The sequence below is a fragment of the Lutjanus erythropterus genome, chromosome 23, assembly GCF_056507025.1.
Source record: "Lutjanus erythropterus isolate fLutEry1 chromosome 23, fLutEry1.hap2, whole genome shotgun sequence".
Lineage (NCBI taxonomy): Eukaryota > Metazoa > Chordata > Actinopteri > Lutjaniformes > Lutjanidae > Lutjanus > Lutjanus erythropterus.
Window position 1 is genome coordinate 28,127,396 of NC_139339.1, and position 25,910 is coordinate 28,153,305.

At 40.3% G+C, this 25,910-nt stretch overlaps 1 protein-coding gene across 1 annotated transcript in view; it reads left to right on the plus strand.

The window, feature by feature from the left end:
* The window catches only part of ache (acetylcholinesterase (Yt blood group)), a 51,027-nt gene that overhangs the window by 15,229 nt on the left and 9,888 nt on the right, over nucleotides 1-25,910 (plus strand). The window contains exons 2-7 of the mRNA XM_084711859.1: nucleotides 12,743-13,268; nucleotides 20,788-21,011; nucleotides 21,112-21,372; nucleotides 24,043-24,265; nucleotides 24,499-24,741; nucleotides 24,906-25,098. Coding sequence (XP_084567985.1) covers nucleotides 12,833-13,268; nucleotides 20,788-21,011; nucleotides 21,112-21,372; nucleotides 24,043-24,265; nucleotides 24,499-24,741; nucleotides 24,906-25,098 — 1,580 coding nt within the window. The 5' untranslated portion in view covers nucleotides 12,743-12,832. The remainder of the gene's footprint in view (nucleotides 1-12,742; nucleotides 13,269-20,787; nucleotides 21,012-21,111; nucleotides 21,373-24,042; nucleotides 24,266-24,498; nucleotides 24,742-24,905; nucleotides 25,099-25,910) is intronic.

Genomic DNA, 25,910 nt, shown 5'->3' on the forward strand with positions numbered 1-25,910 from the left:
AAGGGTTTTAGGTCAGGACGTCTCTGTTGCCTTTTCAAAAAATAGCTATTTGGTTCTGGTTCAGCAATTTGGACATTGCACTTGGTCATATTGCAGTTTTGATAATTTTGCAATGAATTGTGCAGCCTACTGGCAACTATAGCTGAGCCAATGAATATACTTTTGTTTAATTGTAAGAAATCATCTCAGGATTGAACTCTCCCCAGAACCATAAACTGTTGTTTTTCACATTTCTCTTTGTGTACAAATGGAATTGTATTAATGAAATGACAAACCCATCATTTTTGGATGATGCTGATTAGGGGGGTAAAAGACAAATTCCGCCATCAATATATTGGCTGATATCCTTTATACAGAATATATATACACAACACTCACAAAGATCTGTAATTGAGGCAGGATATTTTGCAGTTTAACAATAAAACTTATTGAGTTGTGGACAAAACAACATTTGAGGACATTGTCTTGGGCTCTGAGTAACACTGATCAATATTTTTCTGACATTTTTAGACCAAACAAAATTGATCAGTCGTGAAAATGACCAATATATCATCAGGCTCTGTTTACAGATCCAGCAAACACAGGACAACATAAGCATGTATGGTGCTGAGCTGGTAGTGTGCAGTGAGTTTATTACAGCTTAATACAGTTTATTCTGCTGAAACAGCTGCTGCTGCTGATGAGAGCAGAGTTTTGCAGGATGTCAAGTCTTAAAGAGACCAAAAAATAGAGCTGAGCTGGTGATGACTGTCTCTGTGTTAGGGTGAACTGAACATTTAGCAGTATTGATTAGATGTCTTAAAACCGGGGGTGGAAGTAAGTCATTACAATTACTGTAATTATATAGTTTTTTTTTTTACTTGAGTAGATTCTAGATTTATTATTTATTATTTTCTGTACTTTTACTAGCACTTAGGTATGCATTACAAGGTGTAATCTATTTATTACTTTTAAAATCCTAGTTGAGTACTGAGTACAATTTGAATTAATATCCAAACCTTTTGTCTGCATTTAAGAAGCCAATCAGGTGATCTGATCACAAACTGGACAATAAAAAAAAGACATAGAAACAAAACGCTGCAGCAGAACACATTTGGAGTAAGGATGTTAATGATTAATCATTAATCAATTAATTTCTGTTAAGAATTTAACCAAATAAAAATGTGTAAATTGATATTTCATCAGTAATACATTTTGGCAGTAACTACACCTCATTTGACATTGTTTTGTCTGACGGAGCCATTTGTTGAATAAGGAAACTTAAACTTAGACTTAAAATAAGAAAAAATTACCCAAAAAAAGGAAAAAATTGAAAATGAAGAAAAAAAAATGTGTTTTGTATCTTAGAAATTAATAATGATTAATAATCGATTTCAACTGTTGATTCAGGAAAATGGACAAAATGTGTAACCCCAGTTTGGAGAGGTGGTGGTGACATCAACAGTTAAAAGTAGCTACAGTAATTAATGAGTAAAGTAATGAGTAATATTTTAGCAGTGTAACAGTACTTGTACTTGAGTATAGATTTTCAGTATTCCACGGGTTAAAACATTTGTTAATATTAGAACAAACTTTGTGGTATTGTCACAGAAAACACACCCAGACCAGAATATAGAGTGGAAGGAAACAAGAATTCAACAAATCAACAAATCAACAAATCTGGACATGATCATCTAATCGTGTGTGTACACAGGCAGATCAGATGTTTGGTTTGAGAAATGAATCAACAGAAAAATGCAAATGAAAAAACAACATATACTTGTGAGTATCACACAGTGATTTTCTGTGGATTGTTAGTAGACTGTTGTCAAAAGGAGTTAAAAGTTTAGTTATAACACTTGAATGAAATGGCTGGAAATAACTGTTCGTCCAGACTTAAATTCTGTATTTTTAAGTAAGTTATAATAGGTATTCCAAATTTAAGAAACTGCTCACTATTAGATGTCAACATCTGTATCCTCCCATCATAAAACTTCTCACTATTTGACATAAATATCCTTAACAAGACATACTGGAGTTTTTCAAAGAAAAGGACTGAGCATCTGTGGGCACTTATTTGATACGACCTGAATGCTGCTTTTCAGTCTGTCAAACTGAAACACAGCATGAAGGTGCTCTAAATAAATGAAAGTACTGTACGAGCCCTCAGACATCATGACTTCCAGAACCCACAGGCTCCTCTCCTCTCCTTCATTCTCTGCTTCCAAGCAGCCTCACTCTCCACAGCTCTTCTCTTTTACCTTCTCACTTTTGTTCCTGCCGCACAGCTGTCACTGCTATTAATACTTGCGATTCATGCCCCCCCCTGAAAAAAAAACATCTTTCCTTCTTCCATTCCTGCATTCTCTCCCCCTTTCCTCTTACATAAGGTCCTCCCTTGATTTTCAGCTGTATTGATTTCCTCTTTTGATTAGTTATTCATTAGAAACTACACACCATTGTGTCTTACTGGAATTATGTTTTTCTTTGTCTTTATTCTTGTAATTTGTGTTTATCATACATTCCAAGTATTATTGGTTTTATTTGTTTTATCATAAAATCTAGCCAAATTATGTTATGTTGGTTTCAGCTTGCTGCCTTGTGTGAAGTACTGTGAAAGTGCTCTATAAATGAAGATTATTATCATTATTATTATTCACTTCTGAAAATTAAATGTTTACCAAAATGAATCATATAGTATTACACTATTTTTTTGCATTCCGTTAAAACTAACAGTGCTACAGTAAAATATGTTTTTTAGTAAAGTCTAGCGGCAACAATTAGCAAATGCATATTTGAGGCTGCATATCTAAGTTTCTAAGTGTTATGCTGTAGAACTTTAGGCCCAAGACCAACAAAGTTCTGCCCAAACCCATCCATCATTAGCATGTTTCAGCCCAAACCCGATGACAGTCTGACATTTTTCTTTTCTCTCTGTACCAAATAGTAGGAGTTTTCAATGACAAGCACAGTATATGTAGGGAATTGGAATTGTCAACAACTTAACTGTGGAGAAAATGAAAATAAATAAATGAAGTATAGTACAGCCTGAACCCAACAGGAGCCCATGAAATATGTGAGAAATAAGGCCCAACCTGACTTGACCCTGTCAGGTCCTGTCGGGTTCGAGCAAAGAGCTCAAGCTCTATTGCAATAGATAGTTCAATATTGTTCCGTATATTACTGTTTACCATTTGGGCAAAATTAGGGTTGGAAATTTTAACAGAAACAATCAATCAATTAATTGTTATTTAAAAAGCATCAAAATTTTGCTCAACTGAACAATGCCAAATGCAGTTTTACCACTTCACTTTATTTCCACAGAAACATGCTGCATATTCTCTGACAGCACTGCAGACTATGAAACCTAACACACATAAAGACATAAAGAGAAATAAATACTTGAATATTAGATATTATGCAGAGTATGCTCATTAGAATACTCTCTATTTGAAAGTAGGTCGATGAATTTTTACATGATCAGTCAAATTCTTCACAGCAGATTAACTGATCATTGATTAATCATCATCATCCCTGGGCAAAATCCTGATTTGCTTAGCTCTGATGCTCTTATCAAACTTTTTTTTTATCTCTCCTTGTTCTTTTTATTAGCAAGAAGAATTTACAAAACAATCCTTGCAATGGATGTAGTGACACTTTCTGATGTCTGGTTAAGGTGCGCTCTGCAAGCCAGACCTCAAGATAATCACTGCCCACGCAGTCTTCCAACCACCCAGCTGGATCAATGGCCATCACAAGTGGTGCGATCACCCCAGGAAGTGAGGGAGAGAGCCGTGATAACAGTCAGCCAGCTTGGACCAAAGGCTATTCCACTCCCCAGCCTACCTCTGAATTCTAAATAAGACTCGGGCTAACTCAGCAATGGGAAATCAGAGATTGTTGTGCCCACATGTTTACAGGGACCTGGCTCCATCACAACACCCCCGCCGGATTAAGCAATACCCTGAGCCATGTTTACCCTGAAACAGTCTGAGTGCAAAGACTGGCACATGGTTAGAGATGCTGCCACCCAGGAGAATTACATCAAGCTGGGGCAATATACATCATCAGAGACATCATCATCATCTTTAAGCAAGTAAAATCATTCCCCCACCACCAATGTTCCCACCTACTTCAAGTCAGCCACCATCATCCAGGTGCCTAGAAAGTGTGCAATGTCTAGTCTTCATTCTACAGAAGTGGATGAAACTGTTTCTCCAGCACATCAAGAACAACATCCCAGCCAGTCTGGACCCTCACAAGTTTGCATTCAGATCCACTCAGTCTTCACTTCCTTGAGGAAAACAACACCTACATCATAATCCTGTTTGTTAGTTATAACTCGACATTCAGCACAATCCATGAAGCTGATTGCCAAACGAGTGGTGGTGGTCTCACCTCTTTAGTGCTCTAAACTGGAGCCCCCCAGGGCTGTGTGCTCAGCTCCCTTCTGTCCATGGTGTGGAGAGAACTCTGTTGTGAAGTTTGTAGAGTACATCACTATCATAGGCTGGATTTCAGACAACAAAGAGATCAGTAGTCTCGCAGAGTGCTGCACAGAAAACAACCTTTTGCTCAAACTCAGCGAAACCACGGAGATGATTTTCAGAAAAAGGAGGCAAAGACACACACCTCTGTCTACATCAGTGGAGCTGAGGTGGAGCAGGTGAACTTTTCCTAGTTCCTGAGAATCAACATCACAGAGAATGTGTAATGGACATCTCATGTCTCCACCCTGGTAAAGAAGGCTCAGATTCAGTTGTATCTCTAAGGGAAACTTAAGTTGTGCCAAGTTCTTGTTAACTCCTACAGATGATAAAGCATCCATGCCCAATTAATGAGCTTTGTGTTGGACCGCTGGTGAAACATGCTAACATAAATGTTCCAGAGCTGGATCATCTCACACTTATGTTTGGACAATTCCAGCCCATATCACCACTGATGATATGAAACTGGTGTAAACATTAATGCCATTATCGATTCTGTGGTTCAGTTCTTTATCATTTATCCTATTGATTCCTTATCAGTTTTCTGTGTGGAAAGAAGGTAAGCCTACTGAGGTTTTCAGCATCAGTGCAGCTGTTTTATTATCTCACAGCTGGAAATTTTCAGCAAGAAGAGCTCATGGTTGACAGCCTTATTTCTACACTGTGGTCAGACTGTGTGGACGAGTTTGACATTACCGGAAACAGTTTTCAGCGTGACTGGCCAGCCAGCATCACATATTCAATTTCAAATTCACACGTTTGCACGATGGTCACATCATGCATGCAGCAACACAGACTGGTCACTCGCTGGTCACAGCCACACACGCTCAGACACATGCTGGCATGAAGGCAGTGTTGGCAACAGATTAAAAAAAACAGGATAAAGAGAAGACAGACAGTCTTTAAGGATGAACAACTGAGCAGCTGACAGTATTGCTAACTTTTTAGCTCTTTAGGCTAATATTATCCAGCAGCAGACTGACAGGCAAAATCTCACCTCCTGTTCTGGCTGAAGAATAAACAAACTGTTGATGCGTTTCCTCAAACATTTTCTCATTTAGACTAACAGCTATTAGCTGTTATAGCTGTTATTAGCTATACATTTGCTGGGCTACATTACGTCTCTCATGTGTCAGGATTTGACCATAAACCATCTTGCTGCGGTGAACTCTCACAAACACAGTGTCACACCTCATTTTGTGTTGCTTATAAATGTACAACAATGCCTGGAGACAGTTGTCTCCCACCTGTCAGGTTGGAGACTGCTGTTTATGTTTTGAAACGTATGGTTGTCATAGTGACAGGATTAGTTTGGAGTTGCTGTAAGGGATAGGGGGCAGCTGTGTGTGTGTGTGTGTGTGTGTGTGTGTGTGTGTGTGTGTGTGTGTGTGTGTGTGTGTGTGTGTGTGTGTGTGTGTGTGTGTGTATCGATACTATTTCTGAACCTCTCAGTTGTATAGACAATCTATTTTGGTAATGTCACCTTTCTGTGTCCCTCACACACATTGTTACGAACAACAAACAAACGATACGATATTATCAATGGACTTTGAATATTAGACTTGTTTTCCAACATTCACAGTGTGAGTGCAGTAGGGCTGCAACTAATAGTTATTTTTAATATTGATTAATCTGTTGATTCTTTTATTAATTGATCAGTAATGTGGTCTATAAAATGTCAGAAAATGGCCAAAAATATTGATCAGTGTTTCCCAAAGCTGAAGATGATGTCCTCAAAACTCTTGGTTTGTCCACAACCCAAAGATATTCAGTTTATAGAGGAATAAAGAAACCAGAAAATGTTCATATTTAAGGAGCTGAAATCAGAGTTTTTTTCCCTTTTCTTTTCCTTTCAAGAATGACTCACCCAAATTAAATGATTGTCAGAATAGGTGGTAATTAATTTACTAATTAAGAATTAATCAGTTAATCATTGCAGCTCAGAGTAAAGCCAAATAAGAGGCTGATTATCTTTCTCCTTGTCTTTACTGAGTTTCAGAGACCTCCCAAATGCTCAGGTAAGAAAATTAGGCCAGGCCACTTTGTTATACGGTCTTACCTAAACAAATATTCACTCTAACATGTCTGTGTGTATGACAAACAAACTGCAGATGGTTAGTTTCATAATATCAGGTTGTTGTCAGGCTTCTGCAGAGGCTTGATGACAAGCTGATCATGTGAATCAGGTGTGTTGGAGCAGGGAAACATCTAAAACATGCAGGGCAGTGGGCCCTGAGGACCAGGGTTGGGGAACACTGCTTTAAGGCACCCATGCTGCAGAATGTTTTGCTACCTAATCTGACTGAGGGGGCATCTTCTGGTGGGAAAGTGACGTCAGTGCACACCCTCTATTCTAAACCAGGGATATGCATCAGCCACAAATGCCAAGTCAAGTCCCTGAAATGCAATCCGATTTAAGTGTGACGTCTTCATCGATATGGCTAAATTCACTGTGCATGAATTGAATTCTCTTGAGTAACTGATTATGGAATATAGAACCCTCAGTTAGGATTAGTTGAAATCATAATGATCAAACAGCGTAGGTGTCAATCCGTGGTTGAGTCCAGGAGACAGCTGGAGCCCACGGCTGTTTCTTTAATTACTTTCTGTTGGGTGCAAGGACAGCAGAGTGCTGCAGCTCCCTCCTGGGTCCAACTACCCATGGACTGACGTCTACATTGATTTGTCCTTCTCCTGAGAGTAGTGCTGAAACAACTGGTTCAACCAGTCAGCTGACAGAAAAATAACACCAGTCATTCTCTGTTTGCAGTTTCCCCAGTGGGACAATTTGCTGCTTCTCTCTTTCTGTTTTATAAATTGTCTAAACTGAATATCTTTCAGCTTTCTGACATTTTATTGACAAAAATAAACTATTGATGGATCATTTGAGAAAGTAATTAAATTAGTAGTGAGGCTAAAGCATCAATCCCACAATCAGCGATATTCTGAAACAATTAATGTTTGTTGTGGAAATTTTTTAATTGGTGAGATACTGAAATAAGACATGAAAAAGATTGTCTTTCAGTAGTTAATTCCTGCTAGAAGGTTGACAGTTATACAGAGTGCAAGCAGTCTGCAGAAGTGTGACAAAGACAGGATGTGATCGAGCTTTCTTTATAATAAAAGCTACCAGTTCTCTGGTTAGGCATAGTTAGGCAGTCGAACCGTTACATTCAGGTCAGTTTACCAGACTGCACTTTGCATGAATGGTTAGATATAGGTACAGAGACAAAAGGTTACTTTTAGTCAAGCTGCACTTTGCATGAACAGTTGGACATAGATAAAAAAAAAAGACAAACGGTTGCCTTTAGGTCAGGGTGCCAAGCTGTACTTTGCATAAACAATCAGATATAGGTAAACAGTCAAAGGGTTACACACGGGTCAGACGAACAGAACTTCCATTACAAATTACAGCTAAATGTGGAATCCAAATCAAAAAGATGTATATATGGAACACACTCCAAGCCAGCAAAAGGCTAGAAGCAAAATTCAACCTGTTTTAGACCTATTGTATATGTTGCGTATGTGTCATGCCTCCACTGACCCACCCATTCTTAGATGATTTTTTTGTGTATTGAGGCCCCTTCACACATATGTACTTACTTTTCATCATTTTCTACACAGTTTTTCTGTATTTTGTGAATCACATCATCTACATCACTTCACATATCCCTGAGGGTACATGTTCCCAGCTTGAGAATAGGGTTTGTTTGGTAATAACTACTACGGTGATGTACTGTTCTACCATGTTTGTCTGGCTACCCTCACCAATAAACAAAAAGACATGAACTTACTTTTATTCCACGTTCACTGAGATTGATTTACAAATGGCTTCTTTATTTTAGGGATATGCTTTTGATTTTATGTTGCATTTCATAATTCTGTTACGAGTTCAACTAGGAGAACCCAAATGCAGACAACAGGAGGCAGAGGGGAGAGTTCAAAAGAAATGTAATTAACTGAAGACCAACAAAAGCTTACATGAACGGTGCAGGGGAATCCACAATCCAGGCAGGGAGAAAAAACCAAAAATCCATATACAGGAGAAGCAAAAACACAAGGAAACACTGACAAGCACGGAGACAAGACAAGAGAATAAACCAACAAAGTAAAGAGGACAAGATACAGGATTAAATACACTGGGGAGGGGGGGGAAAAGACACAGGTGAGGGCAGTCAAAGACAGGTGAAAATAATTACTGAACACAAAGGGCGGGAAAACAGACAAAGACAGGAAGTAAAAACAGGACACACGAGGGAGGACCAGAAACTACCAAAATAAAACAGGAAATAACCAAAATCCCAAACCATGACAAATTCACTGCTTAAAAAATCTGCACCCCACCTTTTCAAACTTAATTAAAAGAAAAATAAATAGAAATTTAAAAAGTTGATCACAAGCATTAATATCCATTCAAACTATAATTGTCATACAGTGTCTTAGAGTTATTTCTTACTACAAGGGGATATATATCTGGCACAGTGTGGCATTTACTCAGGTTTTACTCTGCCTTTTTATAGAACCCCTCATGACCACACAGCTGTCCCAGCCTTTGTTGCAGAATACTGAGGGGCTTTACACACATGCAGGATTGTCAAGAATCTTGACAATAGAAATCTCACCAATTGTGGTGGGGTTATTACTACATAAGGGAGTTGCTCCAAATTGTTCCAATTGAGAACTGGTTCCAAACTGTGATCCATTGATTATCAATAACTGTATGTGTTTTTTCTGACAGTTGCACATTGCAAAACGATGAAATCTTACAACAAAAAGGAGTCATGGTGAAGAGGAACAAAATGGTCTAAAGTGTGTCTTCATTTCTGAAAGAAAAATGACAGCAGCCTTGCTCTAATGTTTGTATAATGATCATTTGAAGTGAGGGTGGAAACACCAGCAAAAGGCTGGAACATCTTTCTGAACAACATGTCATTTCCTGAATTGCCATGTATTTGACACCACTTCCCAACGGAGCAGCATGTCCATTACCTAGGGATTAATATCCTCTTTATAATAACATCAGCACCACACAAGCAAGCTCAGCAGAGTTTTCTGCTGCAAATATTCTCTCTTTTTAAAATTCAGCATACATGAAAGCCTTTTTTAACCTAGAGATAATAAAACAGTTGTGTTGACATTGAACGCTGTATAGGCCTACTTTGACTTCACACAAAAACTTGATCAGGAGTCAGTAAGGGAATTGATAAAGAATCGTGCTGGTGAGTAGAATCAATGCTGGTATTAGTATCAATTTAATCTGTATGATTTTGAAAAAATATCTAATTGCCCTTACTTTGACTGATATTGCAATTGCGATATTGTGATAAAATTGTGATAATATATTTGTGATATTAGAGGTAACAATAATTTTTACACAGTTATCCTTATTTTGATTGAAAAACATGTTAAAATGACTTTGGTGTGATATTTTTGTAGGAATCTGTACCAAATGAAGAATCTGATGTGTAGGACAAGACATCTCTGCCTCATTCAATTCAGTCATTCAATTAAATAGTTTTTTGACACATTTTGTCTTTAACAAATATCACACACGAGCTGAAAATTGTAGAAAGCCATATTGTCATGTTGATTCAGTTTTGATTATTGGTGCAGCCCTAAATTGATAATTATTCTCAGTAAATGCTTAGGATGGGAGTTGATTAAACTCAGTGTGTGTGTGTGTGTACATGATACACTGTCTAGGAACACAGTTCTGCCTTTTCTGTGCAAACCATGAAGTCATTAAAGGTATAGTTCACCCAAAACTGAAAATGTAGTCATTATCTACTTACCCTCATGCTGATTGAAGGTCAGGTTTAGTTTTTTTAGTCCACAAAACACTGCTGGAGTTTCACAGGAAAACAGCGTTGCAGAATCTCCCACAATGGAAGTGAATGGTGAACAGTTTTCAAATGTAAAAAACAACAGGATAAAAACATGGAATGGCTCCATACTGCTCGTCTGGTGTAATAAAGCCCCCAGACATGCCAGGTTTACACCATGTTTTTAGCCTGAAAAATTTTTGGAATCTGTGAAACAGTTCAGAATAGAAGAAGCTTGAATTGCAATTCTTGTGTGCATCTGTTTTTCCCCACCCCAAGCCTGCAGCTTCTCTTTATTCTCAGTTGATATGAGACAGATAACATGTATGTGTACTGGTGGTGTAACAATATAGCAAATGAGAGTCTCAACACTGGTGCTCTTGAAAGTAGTCCTCCGTTCCACTGAGCAGACTGTATTCAGACACAACAGGAAATGATTTTGGCTCATTTTAACTGTTGAGGTGGTTTCTCAGTCTGTGTTTTGTGACAGTGAACTGCCACAAACAGGAAAGCTCTGAACTGGTTCCCATGGAGTGAAAGGACTTTCTATCTCCACCTCAGTTAGGACAGATTCTACTGACATGTTCATCTGTGCTGTAGAGCAGCAGGACTCTGTCAGACTGCTGTTGTCCTGGTGTTGTGTTGAATATTTAATAAGTCTTTTCTGGGAAGCTGCAGGCCGCTCGCCTACACATGTCTATTCACTGTACTGTCCGCTGCTAACCTGCACCAGGGTGTGTACACATCTGTTTAACTGGCAGCCTGAAGACAAGACATGAAGAAAGTGCTTTAATCCAGTTTTACAATATTATGCTGATCAAATGCCTGATTCCAAGCAAATTATGATTAAATACCATCTAAATGAATTACAATTAGATAAACTTTGGGCTGCAACTAACGCTTGCTACTGCATGCATACAGACATATGGTGCCACACCTTTTTAAATTTTCACATCTGATCTATCGAATCTATCTCAATTACTCTGAGCTTTCATTTCCAACTATATCTTGTGTGACACACCCAAAGAGATCTGCAGCTGCTGAAAAAAAAAGTCAAACTGACATTTCATTTAGTCTTGACTAAAACACATACATTGTTATATTATTGTAAGTTTAAATAGAAGTAGTTTTGGTCATTCTTAAGGTAATGAAGACAATGTAAGTCAGCCTTACTGACTTACAACAAGCTGTATTAAAAAGCATATTTTTGAGCATGAAAGTTCCCTCTTGAACTTGAAATAGTTGCCTAACAAAATAATCTAGACCTCATGGTCCTCATGACCAAACTTTTTCAGCTTGAGACTCAAAAGAGAAATTTGGTGTCACCCCAGGAACCAAACTTCCAAAACTACACCATGAATTGCCATAACATCTGCATATTAGGGATGTGCACCATTAGTCGACTATAAGACCCTCACCCTCAATAGTCAGCACCAGAAATACTAGTCAGTTAAACTATTTATCAATATTTTATTCATGTACAATGCCAGTTAACTGTTGCCTCTAAGATGTTATGCAGCCGCCCGCCACTAGTTGGGCTTGCGGCCCCATCAGACAACAGCCCCTCTTGCCCAGTGCGTATGCTCCGATGGCTCACCCTGCCACAGGTGTTGTTATCAGCAAAGTTGGACAGATGACAGCTTGTAGACGAGCATGGTTTGGCAGTGTTTTGATATAGAAAATGAAAATAAGGATGAATGTTGGCTGTGACAGAATAAACTGGTATATAACCACTCAACTGGAGCAACATGTGACAACATTAAGCACATACATGGACATTAACCTGCAAGCAGAGCAGCAGCTGCTGCTAGCACTGCTAACGTTAGCCAACTCCTGGGAAAACAATGTCATTTATCCTCACTGTTCACATCTACATACCAATCAGGAGTCATAGTCTTAGTGCCACCTAGTTTATGAGCTGGAGCGTATTCATTATGTGATTTCATGCTGGTTTGCATTTAATGCATTTAAGAGAAACTATCAAACATTTAATCAGACATTTTCTTATTGCTACTGATGACGTGTCTAGCTACACTGTACTTGCAACACTCACCAACTCCACTAAATAATGTCCAAGGAAAAACCCCAACTAATGGCCAGATGGACATGAAGTCTGCTGCAGATTTTCATAAACTCTGGAGGATGATTTTGTCCTGTTAGCACCACTGTCAGGTAAATTTCCACTAACAGAAGGAATAAGACAATGAATACTTTTCAGTGAGCCCAAGACAAACCCCATATAGAATCAAATTCATACCAGTGTTTGACCAATATTACACGTTGTCTGTCTGAACAAATCTTTGCATATACCTTGATGACACATCCAGACTTCCTACTTCCTCCGTCCTCTCATCTCTTTCTTCATCTGATTTCTCTCCCTCTTCAGTCTGTTCTCTGTCACTCTCCTTCACAGTAATCACATTACTCTCTCTCTTTCTCTCTTTGTGTCTGTAGAGCTGAGGGGAAGCTGAGCAGACGCTGCCCTCCCTGATTGGAGAGGGAATCACGACCACTGCTCCAGCCGCACACACCATCTTTGCCTCCATGATGCAGACCGCCGTCGTTCTCCTCCTCTCCCCAATCCTCTTGCTGTCTCTCCTCATCCCCACCTGCTCCTCCCAAAGCGACGCAGACCTCATTGTTCAGACCCGCACCGGCCGAATCCGCGGTACCCGCCTGCCGGTACCTGACCGCAGCTACGTCACCGCTTTCCTGGGCATCCCCTTTGCCGAGCCACCGGTAGGAAAGCGGCGTTTCCGTCGCGCTGAGCCCAAGCGTCCATGGACAGGGGTGTACGAAGCCGTTGCCTACCCCAACGCCTGCTACCAGCTTGTGGACACGACATACCCTGGCTTCCAGGGCAGTGAGATGTGGAACCCAAACAGAGACATGAGTGAAGACTGCCTGTACCTCAACGTGTGGGTGCCCTCCTCAGCCAGACCACACAATCTCACCGTCATGGTGTGGATCTACGGCGGAGGTACGTGGTCACGACTACTCCGAATAACTCAAAATATAAATAGGTTAGACATGACTCATTCTTCAGTGAGGACATTAAGTCGGCACGGCAGCAAACAACAGAAACAAAGCCTCTTTTAAGAGCAGTATCCAGCTGATAACAGGAGGTAGGAAGAATTGTACAAAATTACACTACGGTATGCTGGGTAAATGATCATCAGAAATGTGTAAGTATATGTTGTAGGCCTGTACCAGTGGAACTGCCACACTTTAAACGCAATTCATGTTCACTATCTTTTGAACATAAAAAACAAATAAGTGTAAGATCTTTAGTTATCTATTTTAATTGACTACAGGTGCACCAGGTCATGACTTATACTCCAGCATGTGGTGAAAACATTGTCAGTTCTTTTTTCATTTTCACCATGTCCAATTTGAAAGTTTCCACTTTATGCAGAGACGGCATTGGATTGACTGATGTCACAGTGCCTTATACAGCTTCAAAATCATATCACAACTCATCTGCAAGAACTGGTTTAGGTGTGTTCTTCAGCCCTTTTTTTTTGTTTTCATTGAGTCCAGCCTCTGGCCAGGGCAATAAGCAGTGAGCTGCATCTGAAGGAAATAACAAAATGTAGGGCTGCCCCGACTAAAGATTTTCCCAGTCGATTAGTTGTTGTATGTCTTAATTTAAAGACGTACTGTACACTTAAATGCACCCCAGAAACGTGTTATTTACCATCCATTCAAATTTGAATGCTAAGAAAATAAAATTAGGTCGCAAAATCATGAAAAAAGCAGTATTCTCTCCTCTGAAATGCTGTGGGTGTGTCCACTGTGCTGTCTCAGTATCAAACACCACTATGCCCCTAAAATGACCTTGATTAGCAGCTTTTTTTGGACATGTCCAGACATGTTTGAGCCCCCAGAGCCAAGGGACAGAGACGGGATGGTATGTGTTTTTTTCTTCTGTGTCAGGTTTTTGGAACTGAAGTGAGCTGAAGTGAACTGCTGGGCTGATTTGGACTGAGAGAGTTGCTGAGTGTTAGGGAGGGTGAGGGATGGGGGAAACTGTTGTTTATGAGACAGATCCTGGGGCTTATGTAGTGTTGGGGGACCATGACTCAGCCACATTACCAAGCCACACTTTGGGTCTGCCCAAAAAATCCTGAGCACAGAAATTGCAACAACAGTTTAATGGTTTAACTCCACAGTACTACATGGTTGTCAGTGCTTTCAGCAATGATTTTCTGGCATGTATAATGTGATAAGAAAATTTCCCTTTTTCCTTTACAAGGACTTTAATATTGACATTTCTTAATAAAGGTATAAAACTCATTTCATGGATAGAAAATGGCTCAAAACAGCACCTTCTGTTTTATATCATCCCAAGCCTTGCAAGGCCAATGTTGAAATACAGCCAATTATTTGGGACTGGTCTATGTCATCTAATTTATAATTTAAAAAAGTAGGTTAATGCCCTCCAAGCAGAGTTGTTCTGACACCCCCCACCCCCTCTTGCAGTGGGTAGGCTCAGACCTCAGTGGAGTTATGCTTAAATTATTTTAATATATATTTCTGGGGCATCAGAAAATCATTTGAGTTTACGAGGGAGGTAGCATGGTGAAATTCCTTGCGGATTTCTTCCCCACGGTGCTCAGAGCTGAACACTTCGACTCTCCCGTGATGATAGACAGAGCACATCGCGCACCTGTACCGAGGCCACCCAAAGAGGATCGACCCCATACCATCCTTGTCCGCCTCCATTACTACGCGGACAAACAAAAGATACTGGATCTTGGTAAAGGGAAAGGCCGACTCACATACAAAGGAAACCAAGTACACATTTTTCCAGACATGAGCCCGGAGGTTAGCAGACAGCGTGCCGCATTCAACCGGCTGAAAAGAAAACTCCGTGATGCCAACGTTACCTACAGCCTGTTCTACCCAGCCAGACTCTCCATGACAGTGGACGGGATTAGACATTCCTTTGATTCCCCACAGGCTGCCGAGGATTTCTTCAATCAGAAAATTGCAAAAGTGAATTGATTCCACACACAACGCAAGTATCAATAACGGATACAGTTTGATATAAACTCTGATGAATAACTCAATGAGGGGATGATAACATATTTGGGAGGGTGAACGCTCAGTATATAGAGTTTGGGATTTAGGACGCAGACACGTGAGAAAGACTTAATGTTAACGTATATACCCTCTTTTTGTTGCCAATACTGGCCCCTGTATTATTAACACAGTGTTTAGGTATGAATGAGAGGTTCAAAGGTGCTGAGAAAATTATATATGAGAAAGGAGCTTAAGCACCAAGTTATTGTATTTCTCTTCTTCTCAAGCTGAGAACAGCAGCAGTGTGTTTTTGGGAAAGTTTTTTTTTCCCCTACTGCTTGTTTGGGAAGTGGTGTGGGGTGGGGAGGGTAGATACGAAAATTGAATGGTTCAGTGTTAAATGTTGGTTAGATACAATATTTGTTTTGTATGTGTTCTTTTCTTTTTCCTTTCTTTCCCCCTTATCCTTTTTTCCCTCTATATTTTGGGGATGCAGAGATGGTTGTATACTAACATTTTATCTCTAACTAAACTAGATCACAGACAGAAACATGAAGGGATCCTTTAAGACTGGTGAAGAAAGTGTGGTGAGGTTTGTCACCTGGAATTGTAAAGGCTTGAACGGGACTGCTAAGCGAGGTAACATACTGGCTCATCTTAAAGGGTTGGGGGCAGATGTTGCTTTTCTGCAAGAAACACAATCTTAAAAACTGTGCACATAAATTACTGCAAAAAAACTGGGTTGGATATGTGTTCCATTCCAATTTTAATTCTAAATCAAGGGGAATGGCGATCATAATCAATAAAAGTATCCGTTTTACCCCATCTGATATAATCTCAGACTCAAATGGTAGGTATATTATAGTAACTGGAGTAATTTATAATACTCCGGTCACTCTAGCAAACGTCTATGCCCCCAACTTTGATGATGAGAATTTCATAAGTTCAGTGCTGACTGCCTTACCCAACCTTCACTCTCATAGCCTAATTCTGACTGGTGACTTTAACCTTGTAACGGATCCAGTACTGGATAGATCATCAAACAAACAGCAGTCTCTGTTCAAATCAGCCAAATTGATCCAGAACTTTTTAAGTACAACAAATATATTAGACATATGGAGACATGTGCACCCAACTCAATGGAAATACTCTTTTTTTTCTCAGCCCCACAATTCATTCTCCAGAATTGACTATTTTTTTATAGACTCAAAACTACTCTCAGCAGTAAAATACATTGATTATGAGGCCATGGTCTTATCAGACCACGCCCCACTAAAACTAGAACTAAATTTCCCCCATACACATACATCTAGAACTTGGCGGATGAACAATAGTTTACTAGCGGATGAAACACATACAGAATTTATAAGATCCCAAATAGCTTTTCATTTGCAAACTAATGAAACGCCATGTGTTTCTAAAAGTATATTATGGGATGCACTAAAGGCCTATATCTGGGGCCAAATCATCTCTCACTCTGCACAATTGACCAGAGCACAAAAAGAGAAAAGACAAAAGTTAATTGAACAGATAGTAGAACTAGATCGTCAGAATGCAGAATCTCCATCTCCATCTTCTTACGAAGAGGATATCTATACAGGCTGAGTTTAACTTACTTTCCACAACAGAGACTACTAAATTGATAAATCGTTCCAGACACAAACATTACGAATATGGAGAGAAAATGGGAAAATATCTAGCTCATCAGATAAGAGTATCAGAAGCATCAAAGTTAATAACTGAAATTCGCATGGGTTCAGGCTGTATAACAAAAGATCAGTTAGAAATTAATCAAGAATTTAAACAATTTTATGTCAAGTTATACACAACAGAATCAATAAAGGATATCAAGCTTTTGCAAGACTTTTTTTGACAACCTGGACATACCCTCCATCAGCAAGGAGGATAATAAGTGGTTGGAGGAACCTATTACTTTGGAGGAGGTTACTCTTGCAATACGTAGTTTACAGAGCTCAAAATCACCTGGCCCTGATGGGATGAGTTTTATAAGATGTTTGCTGGAGAACTTGCCCCCCTCCTTCTAAAGGTTTTTAACGAATCAGTTGAAAGGGGCCTCCTCCCGGCAACATTTTATCAGGCATCAATTTCCTTATTACATAAAAAAGGTAAGGACCCACTCGATCCGGCATCATATAGACCAGTGAGTCTACTAAATGTAGACACAAAAATTTTAGCTAAAATAATGGCCATTAGATTAGAAAATGTGCTTCCAACAACAATTCACGAAGATCAGACGGGATTTATTAAAAACAGACAAATGGTTCATAATATTCACAGATTATTTGATATTATTTACTCATCTGGCTCTAGTTCCCACTCAGAAATCCCCTGGATGCTGAAAAGGCTTTTGACAGGGTCGAGTGGGATTATCTCTTCTCGGCCCTGTCAAGGTTTGGTTTTGGCTCCAAATTTATTTCATGGATCAAACTTCTCTATGCCCTCTCCAGTGGCATCAGTACAGACAAATAGGCTAAGGTCTGATTACTTCCATTTAACACGGTCTGCTAGGCAGGACTGTCCGCTGTCGCCACTGCTTTTTGCAATAGCAATAGAACCACTCGCAATCTCTTTACGATCTTCACCTGAATTCAGCGGGATTGTTAGAGGGGGTGGAGAGCATAAAATTTCGCTGTACGCGGATGATTTATTATTGTATATTTCCAGCCCCTCCAAATCAATTCCCGCAATACTGTCTATTTTAAATACATTTGGTCAAATATCTGGATATAAACTCAATATTAGTAAAAGCATATTGTCCCCGATAAAGATCTTAGCTGATGAGCGCTCTTTTGGAACTTTCCCCTTTAGGGTTTCTACTCAGTTTAAATACTTAGGAGTTAACGTTACCAAGGCATTCGCAGATCTTTACAAGGAGAACTTTTTAAAATTACTGGATCAAACAACACAAGATCTGGAAAGATGGTCCCTGACCCCCATATCATTAGCTGGACGAATAAATATAATTAAGATGACCATCCTCCCCAGGTTTCTATTTTTATATCAGTGTATTCCAATATGTATCAAAAACAGTTTTTTTTTTTCGCAGTATAGATAAAATTATCTCAGAGTTTATTTGGAATAATAAAAAACCTAGAATAAGGAAAGAATTCTTGCAGAGGCCCAAATCAGCAGGAGGGATGGGATTGCCAAATCTTCAGCTTTATTATTGGGCAAGTAATATAAAGATGATGGCCTATTGGCTTCAAAAACAACCTTCGTTGTGGATTAACATAGAAAGGTCATGTTGCTCCCCCTCCTCTCTGTCAGCCCTGTTATTCTCTGCTCACCCACTGTACGCCCCGAATCATTATACAACCCAGTAGTTTCTCATACACTCAAGATTTGGTCTCAGGTAAGAAAATTTTATGGATGGCAGGCTGGATCTCTTCAAAGCCCTTTAGTTAAAAATCATTCTTTTGCACCCTCATTTAATAATACAATGTTTGACGATTAGTTTGGAAAAGGAATCTGTAGCTTCATAGATATATTTGTTGATGATGTATTTCCATCATTTGAGCAGGTACAAAAAAAATACAACATACCTCGATCACAATTTTCGGTCCGGAACTTTGTAAAGCAAAATAATCCATCTTATCCTAACTCCCCTCAATGGAACTGATACTAACGCAAGACCCTCACAAGAAAGGAGGTATATCAAATATATACGAAAAGCTCTCTCAGTGGATGTGTACGTCTATGGAACATCTGAAATCAGCTTGGCAGCAGGACCTAGGTGAAGAGATTGCAGAGAAGCAATGGCACACAGCCCTAAATCAGACCCATAATTCCTCAATCTGTGCAAGACATGGCCTCCTACAATTTAAGATAATTCATCGGTTACACTGGTCTAAACAAAAGTTAAGTAAGATATTTCCAGGGATAGATGTGACCGTTGTGGGCTTTCACCGGCATCATTGGGTCATATGTTCTGGAATTGCTCAAGGATATCAAAGTATTGGAGTGATATTTTCCAGACTTTATCAAGAATTTTGCACAGACCTGTTGATTTAGACCCCCTGATGGCGATTCTAGGAATTATAGACTCTAACATAATGAAAAACAAATCGGAATATAATGTGATATAATTTGTCTGTTTACTCGCATGGCGACTGATCTTGCTCAATTGGAAACAGAGGACTGCACCGTCACATTTAAATCTTCTAAGAGATGTAATGAAGCACTTGGAGCTTGAGAAAATTAAATTCTCTTTGAAAAACCAAGAAGGGAAATTTTACAAAATCTGGCAACCTTTTATTAACCATTTCAATTATGTGATTCAACCTTTTACCAAGAGTTAGAGCGGTCTCTTGGACCCAGGAAATACAGAGAAGGAACACCCTGTTGCTATGTCCTTCATTCAAGTCCTTTCTTAAAGCTCATGTAGCATCCCCCCCCCCCTTTTTTATTTTCTTTTTCTTTTCTTCTTTTCTATTTACTATTTTTGCTTCTGTGTTTAACATGGTACTTTGTCCGTATACATATGTGTATATATAGCAGAAGGCATATGTATGTATGGCAATATGTTATATATTTGTTCAAAAGAACAATAAATACAGTTTCAAAAAAAAAAAAAGAAAATCATTTGAGTTTCATGGCTGCGAGAGAATATTCTTTTTAAAATCATTACCACCATCAAAACTTTAAAAATTATCTAAGCTAGCATTTTGTTAAATGCTAACAGCAATAACTGTTCAAGTCTTGTTGTTAAAAACAAGTGGGCTTATTAACACTATGGATGATGTATACTTGCAAATGAACTTTCTACAAACTTGCTCCTCAACAGCTTCATGCCTTTCTGGTCACAGTGGATGGCTGCCCAGTATAGAACCTGCTTCTGCCTGTTAGAAGAGTTCTGGTCAGAGCCACTGTAAATCACCTCAGTACTATATCCCTTGTCATCAAACTGGTCTCTGTTGGTCTCTGAGGCTGTGTCCCAGTGCAGGTACAGTTAGCTGATAGGATCACTAACAAGCTAATGGCAGCTACAGCACCGTTAGCAGCAGTTTGAGGTTGTTGGGTTTTCTTTTTGGTTGACTAAGACTCACAGACTAATGGTGTAATCAGCTATTAGGGCGCAGCCCTAATAAAAATAGGTGGTGCACAGCACAAATGTTTATTTTATGTAAATGCGTGCTTACTTATAGTGCATATTGGAACCTGCATCATCATGGCCAACAAAATTGCTACTACTGGAGAGATTTGGCCATATTTCAGTTTATAAAGTTAACATATAGAAAATTATGAAAATGAAACCCATACTTCGACAGTGTCTCTTAGCCTGATGCCTTTTCAATATTTAAAGATATTGGTGCAATGATAACTCCTCACATTGATTCTTGACATTAAACATCTCAAACTTTATCCTTCAAAATGTTTATCCTTGAATTAAAGCTTCGGCCTGTTGTTGGAGATTGTGATGGTTGATATTATACTGTGATGTTTAACCTGTCCAGGGTTCTACAGTGGTTCTTCTTCTCTGGACGTGTACGATGGCCGTTACCTGGCTCATACTGAGACAGTCATTGTGGTTTCCATGAACTACCGGATCGGTGCCTTTGGCTTCCTCGCTCTACATGGCTCCTCTGAGGCTCCTGGCAACGTGGGTCTGCTGGACCAGAGGATGGCGCTGCAGTGGGTGCAAGACAACATTCATTTCTTTGGTGGAAACCCCAAACAGGTTAGATCCTCACAGTTTGATTTGTTTGTTCTTTTGTTCGTATGCAAAGCATCAAGTGCAGGCTAATTGTGATCCTGGTATTTGTTCTCTTTTGAAACAGGTGACTATCTTTGGTGAGAGTGCTGGTGGTGCTTCAGTAGGATTCCACCTCTTGTCTCCAGACAGCCGTCCTACCTTCACCAGGGCCATCCTTCAGAGCGGGGTCCCCAACTGCCCCTGGGCCTCAGTCAGCCCTGCTGAGGCCCGCAGGCGGGCCACGCTGCTGGGAAAGCTGGTTGGCTGCAATGGAGGCAATGACACTGAGCTGGTGGACTGTCTGCGCAGCAAAAGTCCACAGGAGCTCATTGATCAGGAGTGGCAGGTAATGCAGACTGTCACACATGGCAGGCTCTTCCTAAAATTATTTAATGAAAATGTTTTTTTTAATACTCTCTTCTGCAGACCCAATTATTAGGTCTATTGTCAGTGGTATTCCATTTATGACCCTTGTAGATTCCTGCAGGTGTAGACTTGCCAACATTGCTGTAGGTTCTGCAGTTGTGGGCAGTTTTGTGAAGCTATACGTAGGGCTGGGCGGTATGACAAAATTTTCATATCACGTGTTTTTTAAAAATCATATCGGTTTCACGGTATTTGACGGTATTTTATTTTTTTTCATGCAACAGTGTTCTTACCCACATTTTCTTCTACTGAGAACAGAACTACTGCAGTTGATTGTCTTTAAATATCCCATTTTACTGTCATAAGGATTGTATCATGTTTTTTTCATGTCCACACACAGGTAAAAGCATGACCCCTTCAAAGTATGGTTACCATCACATGGACGACTGTACAATTAAACGTCCCCACCCACGCTAGTCGGCACCAGAAATACTAGTCATTTAAAATATTTAAAAATGAAATATTTGTCAATTTTTAATTCATGCATGATGCCAGTTATCTGTTGCCGCACAGCACTAGTCAGGGCTGCGGCTCTGTCAGACGGCAGCTCCTCTCACCCAGCGTGTATGAACTGATCGCCGTGGCAACACCGGATGTTTACATCAGCGAAGTCGGACAGATGAATGTAGACTGTGACAGAATAAGCTGATATATATTCACTCGACTGGAGAAACGTGACCACATTAAGCACATACACAGACATAAACCTGCAGGCGGAGCTGCTGCTGCTACTACTAGCTGCTAACGTTAGCCACACTGTGTGTCAGGCTGGCAGCTAACGTTAGCTCTGGGTCCTTTACCTGCAGACACTGTGACCCTCTTCAGTCTGAAAAGGTGAAGCGTAAGCGTGTAAGGTTTGTATTGCACAGCGCGAAGTAGCGCGCATTTCAGCGGCATTTAAAGTACGATTTGGCGATTGTAGACTGTGACTAACATCTTCAAATGGCTCTTAATACACAGTATTTTTTTCGGACAGTGTTTAACATTATAAATTAATAAATTCTGCCTTGTGTTTTCTTAGTGACTATTCTAAATTAAATTTTGTGTCTAATCAACAAAGAAAGTAGTTGCCAGGAACATCCGTAGTGCACACGCTCAAGCAAGCATGCCTGTGGTGTTGGTGTGCAGCAGTGAAATGGGTCCCCGCTGAAACACTTTCCGGCCGCGCACATTCCGGACATTGTTTGGGCTATTCACCGGTATGGCGGTATATGAAAAATTCATATCATAACGAAAATAAAGACCAGTTTTTGGTACGAACCGGTATACCGCCCAGCCCTAGCTATACGTTAACAAGACTAGGTCAAAACCTAGAGTAAGGCTGGACTGTTTATGAAATACTCAGTCTGACTCACCAGATGCACGCTGCAGCTATAAGTCCTGCCACTGGCTGCGGTATTACAGCGTCTGCTGTCTGTGTTTACCCATCCAACCATTAACCATGCCCAGCCCTGCTTGGGTTCCGAGATCAGATGAGATCAGGCATGCTCAGAGTGGTATGGCCATAAGCCTACTACGCTATCTGCATTTTCAGATTCCCTGGGAAAAAAAGAGTAACCTCTGAACTGCAACCTAAACACTGAAAATGGCAAATTAGCACCTGTGACACGAATGGCATGAACACAGACATGCTAACAGCTGGTACCTTTTCTTCTGCAGTGATGTAGTCATTTTAATACCAGCCTCTTGATGCGCAAATGTTCCACCAAAACAAGTTCCCCCTCGACACTATTTTGCAGCATCACCTTTGCAGCATCCTGGGCTTAGTGCTGCCAAGACGTCTGAGATTAATTTAAAGGAAAGCAAACAAGGCAGGGTGTTTTTTCCCTTGAAGCAGAATGTGTATATGTGGAGCCAGACCTCTCTCCAGCACTGAGTGATGCAGACATGCGAGACCATGAAACACTAGAGTGCTTTTCATTTGAATCAAATGCTTTTAGTTTGAAACACATACAGGAAGTTGCAGTATCCATGATCTGGACTGTGCATGCTGTAAAGCTTTGTCTGTTGTGAAGGTGTGCATGTCAAAAGTGGCATCTTTATGTGGAGTGTTACTGCCCGAAGATGTAATACAAGACTGTACACACCCAGAGCCATAGAGGAGGAGTTGTTGCATTGCTGGTTATCAGCAGACGAGGCAAATTTGTATCCTGCTCCTCGATCCATATGGGAAAGGTTGGATCAGAAAGCTCAGCATCAATCCTTCTATATAGTTAGATCAGTTTTATTTATATTGCATGAAAACATAGTAGTTGTCTTAGGGCACTAATCTATCTAAAAAAATACTGTCACACATTGTACTAATGCAGTCACCCACACATTTTCTCATTCAAACTTTGATCTCCAGCTTGAAGAAAGAACAACAGCCAATGGAAAAAGTCCAACATTTGACCGACCAATGCTGTAACTTTATCACTCACTCAGTAACTCAGTCACAGACTGTCTCTTTTATAGTGGTTGCCCCCAGCCTCAGTTTTATTGTAAGAGTATGTTAAAATCTCTGACGGTTGACAAATTTATGTAATAAAAAAACAAGGAACTGTGGAAATCTGATCTGGTACATTTGAGCTTGTCATCCTGTTGTGAGCAGGTCCTGCCGTGGTCAGCCCTCTTCCGCTTTTCCTTCGTCCCTGTTGTGGATGGCGAGGTCCTGCCCGACACCCCTGAGGCCATGCTCAACTCAGGCAACTTCAAAGACACTCAGATCCTGCTTGGGGTCAACCAGGATGAAGGCTCCTACTTCCTGCTGTACGGAGCACCGGGCTTCAGCAAGGACAACGAGAGCCTCATCTCCAGAGAGGACTTCCTGGAAGGTGAAGCTCAGCTCAGATCAGAAGAAATACTTCAAATGTCTCTTTAAGAGAAGGCTCTGCTAAGGCTCATGTTGAAGTAGAGTGGTGTGCTCTGAAAAAAAATTCTTCTGTTCATAAGACTAATTTTGCAAATTGTAAAAATATCCACTATCACAAATTACAGCAAGGATTCTACATTAAAACTCTTAAACATTTAGAAATGCAGCTAAAAACTTAAAACTGGACTCTTGCAGGCGTCAAGCTGAGTGTACCTCATGCTAATGATATTGGCCTGGAGGCAGTGGTGCTGCAGTACACTGACTGGATGGATGAGAATAACGGGGTAAAGAACCGCGACGCCATGGATGACATCGTGGGCGACCATAACGTCATCTGCCCGCTGGCTCACTTTGCTCGCTCTTATGCCCAGCACAACACCCTCAAAGCTAACATGGGAGGTGGCTCCGAGGTGACAAACAGTGGAGGAAACTCACAAGGTAACACAGCTGTCACCAGTAGAGGAGTGTTGTTCTCGATAAGTCATCAAGAAATGATATGTAGAGACAGTGATTTATCCACCATCTACTTTAGCAGCATCTGCAGAGAGTGGTGCTGTAGATCAAGAATAACCACTCCTCTTTCTCTCCTGCTGCTCCTCCAGGAGGCATCTACCTCTACCTGTTTGACCACAGAGCGTCCAACCTGGCCTGGCCAGAGTGGATGGGTGTGATCCATGGCTACGAGATCGAGTTTGTCTTCGGCCTGCCACTGGAGAAGAGACTCAACTACACCTTCGATGAGGAGAAACTGAGCCGACGCATGATGAAATACTGGGCCAACTTTGCACGAACTGGGTGAGGCATCACACGCTGTAATGAGCAAGAGATAACTGATGATTAGGTTGCTTAGCAAGAGTAGATGAGGTGGTTGCAGAAGTTACTGCAAAGCAAACCTTCATCTATGCAAGCATTTCCCATTCCTCATCTAAGTTGTGGAAGCTGCAACTCAAGTCAACTACTTCAAATGATTTTTTGTTTTCCTCAGTCAAACAAAGCAATTCTAGGGAATCCTGTAGCATTCCCAGCTGTGATGGGAACACGACAGCATCAATTGGTTGGTCTGTCCACCACTTTGGTCCAGACTGAAATATCTCAAAAATGATGATGGTTGGATATCTGTGAAATTGGTGCCGAAACAATAAGTTCTAATGTTCCCCCCAGTTTTCCTCGAGCACCAACACCAGGTGAAAGTTTTCACTTTTCACTTTTGCACAGAAATTCCTGTTTCCCAGATGACATATCCCAATCCTTTGATGGTCTGACTTTTCATCTGGTGCCATCAGAAGGTCTGAATTTTTTCATTCCACAGTGTACATTAACAGTACTCACTACTCTCTGCTTCCTGTTCAGGGAATGTCATTTAAAGGAAATTCCCTCAAATTAATTCCTCCATTCAGAATACAGTTCATCACATATCTAAAATGTACTGGAATCAGAGTGTGCAGAATGCAAACAGGCCTCATATTTGCTTGTAGCCTACGGCTGCGGTATTACAGCAGGTATTACAGCCTTGTAGCCTGAGTGAAGTCAACTAAGATAATGTGAGTGCTGGTGGAAACACACAAAATTACCTCTAATTCTTTGCATTCAGTTCACTGATAAGATCA